General features: G+C 31.1%; 1 protein-coding gene across 2 annotated transcripts; it reads left to right on the top strand.

Moving 5' to 3' along the window:
* Nucleotides 1-494: 494 nt before the first annotated feature.
* Nucleotides 495-5,704, top strand: LOC107021628. 2 transcript variants are annotated; one of them, XR_001457052.2, is made up of 6 exons: nucleotides 495-668; nucleotides 3,749-3,845; nucleotides 4,904-4,958; nucleotides 5,058-5,170; nucleotides 5,301-5,390; nucleotides 5,545-5,704. XR_001457052.2 is itself a non-coding variant. In XM_015222324.2 (5 exons), the coding sequence occupies exons 1-5, from the start codon at nucleotides 531-533 to the stop codon at nucleotides 5,303-5,305; spliced, it is 408 nt and encodes a 135-aa protein (XP_015077810.1). In that variant the 5' UTR covers nucleotides 495-530; the 3' UTR covers nucleotides 5,306-5,514. The 2 variants fall into 2 exon arrangements, 1 of the variants encoding a protein (XP_015077810.1); XM_015222324.2 differs by lacking the exon at nucleotides 5,545-5,704 and having other exon boundaries at nucleotides 5,301-5,514.
* Nucleotides 5,705-9,934: the final 4,230 nt, after the last annotated feature.

Genomic DNA, 9,934 nt, shown 5'->3' with positions numbered 1-9,934 from the left:
ATTTTAAGAGTTAATTACATTATATATCTATGTTTTTTTTCAAATTACAAAAATTTTAGATTTATCAGCAGACATGCGGATATATCGGTCATGATACATTGTTATTCAGGGAACTTGTTGACACATAGCTCACGGATGAATCAGAGAGAAGAGACCTATATTTGAGAATAAGAGAGGAGAGAACTATATTTGAGAGGGAATATATAGATGTACCCAAGAGGAGAGAGACGTATCCAAGAGACGATAGAGATGTATTCAAGAGGGGATGAAGATGTATTCGAGAGAGAATATTTATGTATTTGAAAAGAGATAGTGATATATCTGACAGAGGAGAGAGATGTATTTGATAAGGATTTTTATAATTTTTTTAAATATTTGAAAATTTTAAAAATTATAATAAAATAATATGTGAATTTAGGTAAAAGAAATTAAAATTATAAAGACAATTAATTATATTAAATCCGTTCGAGTCTTCAATTATCTAGTATTTATACAAGAAGAAGAGAGAGTGTGGAACATTACAGAATAGTATGGGAGCGATAACATTGAGTTGTTTCGTTAACTCCATTGGAGGGGAAGCCCCAAATTCAAGTAATGGCCTTCCTTCAAAACCAAAGCTGTCTTCTCTCCTTTCCGTTTCAAAGCCATCTTGGGTCGTCAGAACTGAGGCAAGTTAAACCCTTTCTGTTTTTGTTTATTTCTATCGTTCAATTTATTCTCTTTGGGTTGGACAATTGTTTATTCAACCGTTGAATACAGGGCAACGGTTATAATGGATTGAATAACAATAACCAATCCAATCCAAATTTGCTTGGTTAGGTAATGGGTTACATTGGGTCAAGAGTCAAGACCAACCCAATCCAATTTTTACTAAACTTAATTTTTTAATTTGTTTTTATTACTCTACAAATTCGAATTTTCTAAAAACATTTTGACAAAATTTTTTATGAGTCAATTCAGATTACCTATCGACCCAATTTTTAATGCATTGGGTCGAAACGAATTGAGCTGATCTGCCCAAACTTAAACTAGTTAGGCAGGTTGAACGGGTAGGGTTTGATTTTGCCATCTTAGTTAATAGTTGCTTTTCTTTCAGAAATTGAATGGCGGGTGCGAAATCAGTGAAGTTTGAACCCTTAAACAACTCCTCCATTTTTTGGGTCAGGGATTCAAAATCTATATATATATATACGCACATTAAAAAAATATCTTATATATACCGTGTAATTTGTTGCCAAGGGGTTTGGGTTCACCCTCTAGATCTTATATGGTGATAAAGTTTATTTTGAAGCTACATTGAGCATTAGAATCTTAATGGTTCCAAATGAAGCAAGAGCGAATATTGAGCATTCATATAGCCAATAGTTGTTGTTTTTGTATTGAAGATAGTCTAATAGAACTTAATGCAGTGGAAAAATATTGAAACTTGGTTCGGATACTCTTAAACAGATTTTCGTTACTGCTCTTAGTTTCAAGATTTATTTTTCACTTGATATTATATATAGTTTATCAGAACCTACTCACAAAAAAATATGGTTCTTCACAATATAGACAATACAACATAACTTTGTGCATCTGTGTTAAAACAATTTTTACTCTCATCGTCGTTTCATGTGACAAATTACTGTGATGAACTCAATTAATTGAAACTCAGATCCTTACAATATCATAGGAGAAGAATACAAACGGATTCAAATTTAACCAGAAAGTATAGAGTAAATCTGTCTATGCATTTAGTGGAGAATTTATATGGTGATACTGAATCAGAGACTGCATCTCTTTGCTGAAGTGTAATAGAGAGTATTGGAAAATTTGATTGGAACGATAACCCTTAGAAGAGAGTCACTTGTTTATTTAAGTCAAAGAGAAGACATTGCATTAGTGTTTATCACGAAAGCTTTTATTTTTTGCTTTGCTAAGTTATTTGTATTCAGGGTCTTGCCAGTGGGCAAGAAAAGATTTTTATAATTTATGCCAGTACTCATTAGGCAACATCCACACTTATTACAAGGTCTAACTATCATATTAAAGGAATGAATAAACCTCAACGCCATTTGTTTTATGGTGGTACCTGGACTAGCATACTCACTATAACACTAGGTATGTACTACTTCCCACCAGCATAAGTATCAGGTAACTCTACTCACCAAGGATTAGGGAGATACAAAGAAGTCGCCGAGTTTTCTCTTATATCTAGGGATTTGACCCCTAGTCCCTGAGATTTTCGCCCACTTTATTGACCTCTAAGCCAACATCCCTGGTTGCTAAGATACGGAAATGATAATGTTTGAAGTTTGGACTTTGTAGAAAAAATTAGTTATGCTATTGAGGATTGAACCATTTATGGTTTGGGGGTGACTGTTGGATGGAGAATGAAGAAGAACAAATGTTGAGAACGTGATAAACCTGTTTGTATATTTTCTTTGCATCAGAAATTTGATTGGGTGAGTCCTCTTATTATTGTAATACTTATTTTGAAGCTGTTTCTACATAAAAAATCTTAATAAAAGTTAATATGTGAAAATGTCTTGGAACATTGTTTGGTCTTGCTGTTTGGAGTTGTTAGACATTTAGGGGTCGTTTGGTTGGGAACAGGTTATCCCATGATGAATTATCCTGTGATTAGTTATCGTGGAATAACTTATCCCACTATGTTCATGGGATAACTTATCCCATCACTATGGTATAAATAGTGGGATAAGTTATTCCAAACATGACAACCAAACAAGAACACAACATATTATCCCAGGACTATTTTCTTGTCCCATGACTATTTATCCATTTTCCTCACACCAAACGAACCCTTAGTTCTAAAGTTTAAGTAGGCATTTGGACATAAAATGAGATATTTGAATAAAAGTAGTCTGAAGTTAAGTTGAAAAACTGAATTGGAATCAAAGTTGTGTACATGCATTTGAGGTGAAACTCATCTGCCAATTTTTTTTCAAAATAATCAGTCCAATATATAACCAAATGCTGGTTTTGAAATGTTTGTTATTGGAAAAAAGGAAAAAGTTCCCATGGACAAATGACTCCTAAGTATGGTATATTTCGGAACATATTCTTTCGTAATAGCTGCTGACTTTTAATAATCAGCTGCTTTGACTTTTAATAATCATTTTCATGGATAGTGGAACCGGAGATTGGTCCAACTTCTAGGTGGTTACAATATTGCTTCATGTATTGTCCTAGAATGCTATCATGCAATGAATTAATTTGGTATGAAAGTAAAATAGAAAATAGAGAGATATAGTGAACTTTGTCTCCATGGTAAATTAGATACCACATCCCTTTTCCGCAGCGTTACAGTAAAAATTGCAAAATTTGAGATGGTAATCCAGTATACCGGATTAAGAATTGCATATCGTCTAGTCTTAAGTTGGTTTCAATCGCATTCTAGTATCAGAAGATTGGTCGAGCATTTTAAGATTTGTTTTGTAGTATATGTATTATTGAGTTAGTGATTTGGTTCGTCGGGAAAAAGAGTTTTGTTCTCTGTTTGGGCTAATTGGTCAGCAAATTGACAACTTAATAACACTTACTTTAAAGTAAGTAATGTTTAATACTTCGATAATTGGGCTTAGGTTGAACAGTCAAATGTATCATGGATTAGGACAATCAAGTTCTGATCCTGCAGTATGAGGCAGGCATCTATGCTTATTCCGCATGCATTCGGAACTTTTCTGTTGTACAGTCATTGAATGTAAGCTACCTTTTTTATCCTTATTTCATGTAAACTTTGTTGCAGTCGAATGTTCGCAAAGAAAGACGAAAGCAGCCAGATCCTCCTTGTGTTGTATGTAAAGGAAATGGCAGAGTTGAGTGCTACCATTGCCATGGCAGAGGTTCCTCTCTCTCTCTCTCTCTCACACACACACACACACACACGCAAAAGACAGATTATCTTACAAACTAAGAACTTATGTTTGCACTGGGACATACATCTGATGCTATTTAGATCTCACAGTTAAAGATGGTATAATTTTTTTTCAAAATAACAACATTCTTTAATAATTAGTTTTATTAAGCAACTATGTAGGTATACTGAAAATTTTCTTTTGTATATACTTAAAATTCAAAATAAAAGAATGAAAATAACTTTTTTTGGTATCCCCACCCATCATAGAAATAATTCAAATTAAAAGAATATGAACACGTAAGTTCATTTCAAGTTTGAATCTTTGATATCCTAATTAAGAATAAGTGATTAAAAAAAGTATAAAAAGATGGATTGAACAAGACAATTAGATAATTGATAGAAAAATTAATATTGATTAAAAATAATAATCTTTTTTTAGATTGACAATCAGTCGGGGCGAATATCAATTTTAGTTTGATCTCCAGTTATGAATTGGATTATAATAAATTGAGGGTTGATTTAAAATATGCCAATAGGAAGATATCATGAAATTAATATTCTTTTGATATTATTTTCAATTTTATCGGGTCAACATATGAATCATATGTAGTTTTTGTAGTTGATTTGAGAAGGAATTAAGTTTAGACCAATCAGATTAGGCAACATAATAAATAAATATTTAATAATTTTAGAGTTGTTAAAAATGAGGACAAATATGATCCAAAGGTTTACATTGAGAGTATTATTTAGCCAAAAGGTAATGTCAGGGATATTGAAGGCGAACGGTGGATGGAGGGTAATTTTGTACCAATTAAAATAGTTGAGCGGCATTTTAGGCAAAATAGGGCTTGAAGTACTTTTATTTCCCTAATTAGTTTGGATTTTGGTAAGTAGTCTACTAGAACTCCTTAATTACCTACTCTCTGAAGTGAACTATTTTCCCTCCAAATAGTTTCACAAAACGCATATTAATATTTATGTATATGCTGCATGACCTGGTTAATGTTTCTTAAATTGACTTCCTATAAAATTCACTTGATGCAGGGAGGACTAACTTTTTGGACCTAGAAATGCTTCCAGGAGGAGAATGGCCAAAATGGTGAGGTATTAAGTTATTCAATTTCTCCACATTGTAGATATTATTACTTTGTTAATACTTGAGCTGCTGGGGATCCCATTATCTAATGCATACTTCTAGGTGCAAGAGTTGTGGTGGAAGTGGGCTTGGATACTGTTCTCGTTGCCTTGGGACGGGTGAATACCGATATATAATGGGCTTTCATTTCATGAAACGGGATGATGAACCTGAAGGTAGATATTAGTCAAGCTGACATTGATTAGGGACGAGTAGTCCGCCAATATGCTTCTAAAAAGATTAGTAGTTGAAAATTTCTGTCTAGATATGTAATGAAATGTCTTGTTTGGACCTTTTTGGCTGCAGTTTGAACCAAACTGCTCCTGGAAGAGCTTCAAACTGTGGGATAATGTACCAGGAAGAGCAAGCTTGACGCTATATCAAGTTCTACATAATGTAACTACTAACTTTTCTTGAGATGCGAGATGCTTTGCCATGACTTTTCAAACATAAAAGTAACAAATAAAAATAAAAATAAAATGCCCCAGATTTTATTATGAAAAATAATCATTTTTTACCATTATTATTGTTTGATATGTGCACATTGCAGGAGAGACAGAGATTCAAGAACTTACCGTTGTAGCGTTTGTCTCTCGCGAACTACTTACACAACTTTTGTTTGTACCTTTCACTATATAGCCAAACTTATATCTTGATTGTGCTCATGCCAAGATGGAATGTTAATGGTGCCCTTCGTGGTTTTTCACCAATAAGACATTCTCATTTCATTCTCTCAATTTACTATTGTCTTGCAGTGCTCGTGAGGGTTTTCACTCATTAGACTAGCTCATTTTTCTTCATTTCTTCGTTGCAATGCATCGTAGGTCACAATATCATGTCTCAATCTTTGGAGTATTGAAGAACATGATTATCGTTTTATTGAGTGATTAGGCCGAACCCCAATGAAGGGTTGTTTACGTATCCTCTTAGGAATCAGGTCGAATGTAGTTCAATAAATCAAGAATTATTTTTTCCTTTTCTTGTTTTTTTTAAATCTCATTTTATTGGAAAAAAATCGTTCATATGTAATAATGTCTTGACTTTAGTTGGTACCAACATTTAGTATTGTGCATATGAATCACATTCAACTACTTTCAAACAAATATCAGATCAACTTTGAGTAATCCCTAAAATTTCAAATGGTACCTCAAAAACGTACTCAATTATTTACAAGATCAATTCATATTGCTTCAATTAAGGACTTCATTTTATTCATATACTCATGTTTCAAGTGCCTTCACAATAAATAAAGTCCTATTTCACACACAATAAAAGTATTTTGATCTTAGGACGTTTTAAAAGTCACTAACACTCGGAAAGATATTCAATGCATGAGCTTGAGATTCCATATGTTTGACCTTTATGTAAGGATTTACTAATATGAGAACACAAAAAATGAGGTTAAATAGGACTTGTCATTGGCTTGTAATGTAGGTCTAGGGAAATGTAGAATATTCATTTGGGATAAAATATTTGTTTCCACCTTAAAATTTGCATAACTTTCAATTTTTTTTTCTTTCTCATTTGAACGGTCTTTTCTTGAAAGCTTCTTGTTTATTTATTTTTTTCTTCTCATTTTCTCCTTTTTTCCTTGGAGATTTTTATTTTCCATTTTTCTTTCTAGCTTTTCATTTTTTTTTTAAGTTTCACATATTTGATCTCTTCACTTTGTAATCAAACTTAGATCTTTGGCACTGTATAAATAATTGATATCGCTCAAGGAGGTGAGACCAATAAATAGTGCATTCATGCACTCCGAAGGATATATATTAAGATGTGGTTATTCAAATAAAAAGGTTTTGGACTCAAAATGAGAGTTTTATTGATAACATATCATTTGGTAGGCTTGAAAGACACAATCGAATCAAAGAAAACCTATAATCCTTTTTCAAGTTAAATGTTGCTCAATATTTCGTCTCAACCAACATTCGGGCCAAGTTCTGAATCAACAAAGTCATGTCATTGAATTTTATATCTAAAGCTCACTACACAATGCATTTGAAACAATGAGGTCGAATTTATTTTATCCATAACTTCAAACAAGAACATTTCTCAAGTATTACATAAATATATTGAGAGATACCAATAGAAGTCTATAGGTCACAACAAAGTTGATCTTTCTTGCCAAATAATTTAACATCTTATTATTTTTCTTATCCATAATCATAAACATGTTGATACCAACCAAGTCAGAAAAAAATCTATATAAAAAAAATCTATTTATTTGCCCCAGTTTATGTGAAGAAGATTTTTGAGATTTTTTTTCTCTGTTAGATCGAACCTCACAATAAGATTGACTATGTATCTTCTCGAGTAAAAACGTTTTTGTTTTGTTTTATTTTTAAGGATAAATTCTCTTTTTAATGGATGAATAAATTATTTCATTTTTTAAAAAAAATATTTAATTAAGGATAAAAGAAAACTTTTTTTTTTCTGTTGTGATTTGTTTTTAGAAGGAAGAAATTTTTCTTTCATTCCATTAGTTATCACAGATTTGATTTATATACAAAGAGCTTTCCAAATAAATAAATTTTCAGATACGATATAAAATAATTTAAGTGGTCAAATAAAATTAGAGTATCTATCCTAGATGGATTAAATTATATATCGAGCCTCATTAAATTAAATACAAATTATTCAAATGGGTGAAACCTGATAGGGATAATCATATCTCATTTCAGTTCTAACAAGGTTAAAATTATGGAGAAAAGTATCTAGACTGGCTGTAAAACGAGCAGATAACTCGTGTTAGGGAGCAGCAACGTACCGGTAGCAACACTATCCGGATTTGTGCATGGGTGCCCCCTAACCTAAATACAAATATGTGTGACTAAAAATCCTTTACCATCGATCGAAGTTCCACTGACTATTTTGATAGAATTGGGGTACGACGTCGCAATTCCCATAATGTTATTATTGAAAACTCAAAGAGATGCGCGGAAAAAGACATTTATATGCAGTTCAAATAATATCAAACAATAAATAAGTAGACGATTAGCACATTAAGCCTACAAAGATAATATCCAAAAATATAAATAAATAAATAGAAGTCATACATGAATCAAAATTAATAAGCTCGAATTCTGGTTTTCCCCAGCAGAGTCGTCATCTGTCACAACCCTTATTTTTCCTCAAAATTGATTTGTTTTGAAAGAAAAAGAGTTTTTCCAATTAAAGTGACATTTTGAGAAGGGATAATTTTACTATTCAGAGTCGCAACTTGAAATTGAATTTTGGTGTTCCAATTCAATTTATTTAAATCCCTAATCAAACGGAAATTTGACCTATTTTTATTAGTCTACAAACTAGAAATTTGGGTAAGAAATTCTGTTGACCGAGGGGAAGGTGTTAGGCACCACTCAAGTTTCGTGGTTCTAGTACGGTCGCTTTATTCACTTTAATATGACTTGACTCAATTTTTGAATATTATATTATTAGCTTAATAAAAAAAATTCTATTCATTGTTATCTCTGAGTTATTTTAAACATATTTAAAACCGTCTTATTTATTTTAAATCTATTTAATATTTTCTTTTTTTTTTCAATACATGTCCATCTATTTGAAACTTGAAACATTCCTATTATCTTTTCTCTTTTTTATTTTCAATTTTTTTGCGTGTATTTGTATTTTCTTTATAATTTTTTATGCGATTAAATATATAAGAATCTAATAGATAGGAACTAAAATTTATATAGGAAACTAATTTTTAGAGTTTGGATAATTTTAAGATTATTTTTAATTACATTTAGAATAAAGACAATTTTATGAAATTTATAATTAGTTTTACGAGAAATTCTAAAGAGATTATGACTATTTTATAGGAAGTTTTTTTACTATTTTTTCTGTTTTTTTTTGCACGTTATTTTAACCCTTTATTTATTTATTTTTTAATTTTCCATTAGGTGTTCACAAGTTGAAATAAATTTTTTTATTATGGCTCATTTGGATAAGGAAGTCTTTTTTGTAAAAAGAGAAATATTCTCAAAAGATTGTTTGCTTATCCAAGGGGGGGGGGGTAGGAGAATGGGTAATGGGATGTCATTACAAACTAAAGAAGTGAATCTTTAAAAAAATGGTAAAAGTTCAGGTAACCAACCAAGTGATTTACTAGGTATTCCTTCAAAATATTGTTTGGTTATACATCTGAATAACGTTTTTGTTAATTTTTCTGGTAAAGTTTTAATCAAATCTCTATCTAAATGCTTTAGACTATAAAAATGATAAGATATTGAAAACGTATCATTTAGCATAAAGCCTCTCTAATTGTAAAATCTTGAGACTTATTGGGATCACTTAGTATTTTTTTGTTTTGATTTTGCAAGAGGAAATAATGAAATTGTTATTTTAGCAGAAATTTATATTTTTTTCTCTTGTGTTTTGACACTAGACTTGCACATATAGGCATACAAATATAGATAATAAACATTTCTTGGGGAAGAATTGGAGTAGTTAAAAGTAGAAAATATTTAAATTAAGGTAAAATACAACACATTAACTTTTACAAGAAAATGTGACAAGTTGAGAATTTCACGTGGCACACGTAAGTTCTGCGAGACTTATTTAATTTCACAATTTCGTGTAGTTTTGTCGTAAATTGCACGGAATACTCACAAGTTGTCGAGGTCATAAAAAATGTACACAACTAAAATGTCAGAAAAAATTGTATAGAGGGTTGAAAAATACACGACAAGATGGTCTTTTAATAGGGGTTCTTATCCCCAATGATAAGATGTGGCAATGTAGCTTAATTTTTGTAGTGTGAAAAGAAAATGATGCAAAAGCTACAAATTTTATGTGATACACATATGTTTCATGAAACTTACTTTATATTACAATTTAGTGCATTAAAATTTTACACTTTTACCTTCCCTAATACATAAAATTAAAAAAATCGTCACACTACTTGTGAGGCACAACGTTAATTTTTTTTATTTCAATAA

This window comes from Solanum pennellii, chromosome 6 (assembly GCF_001406875.1).
Source record: "Solanum pennellii chromosome 6, SPENNV200".
Classification (NCBI taxonomy): Eukaryota; Viridiplantae; Streptophyta; class Magnoliopsida; order Solanales; family Solanaceae; genus Solanum; species Solanum pennellii.
The sequence above is the reverse complement of the archived record's forward strand: the minus strand, read 5'-3'. Positions and strand labels throughout refer to the sequence as shown.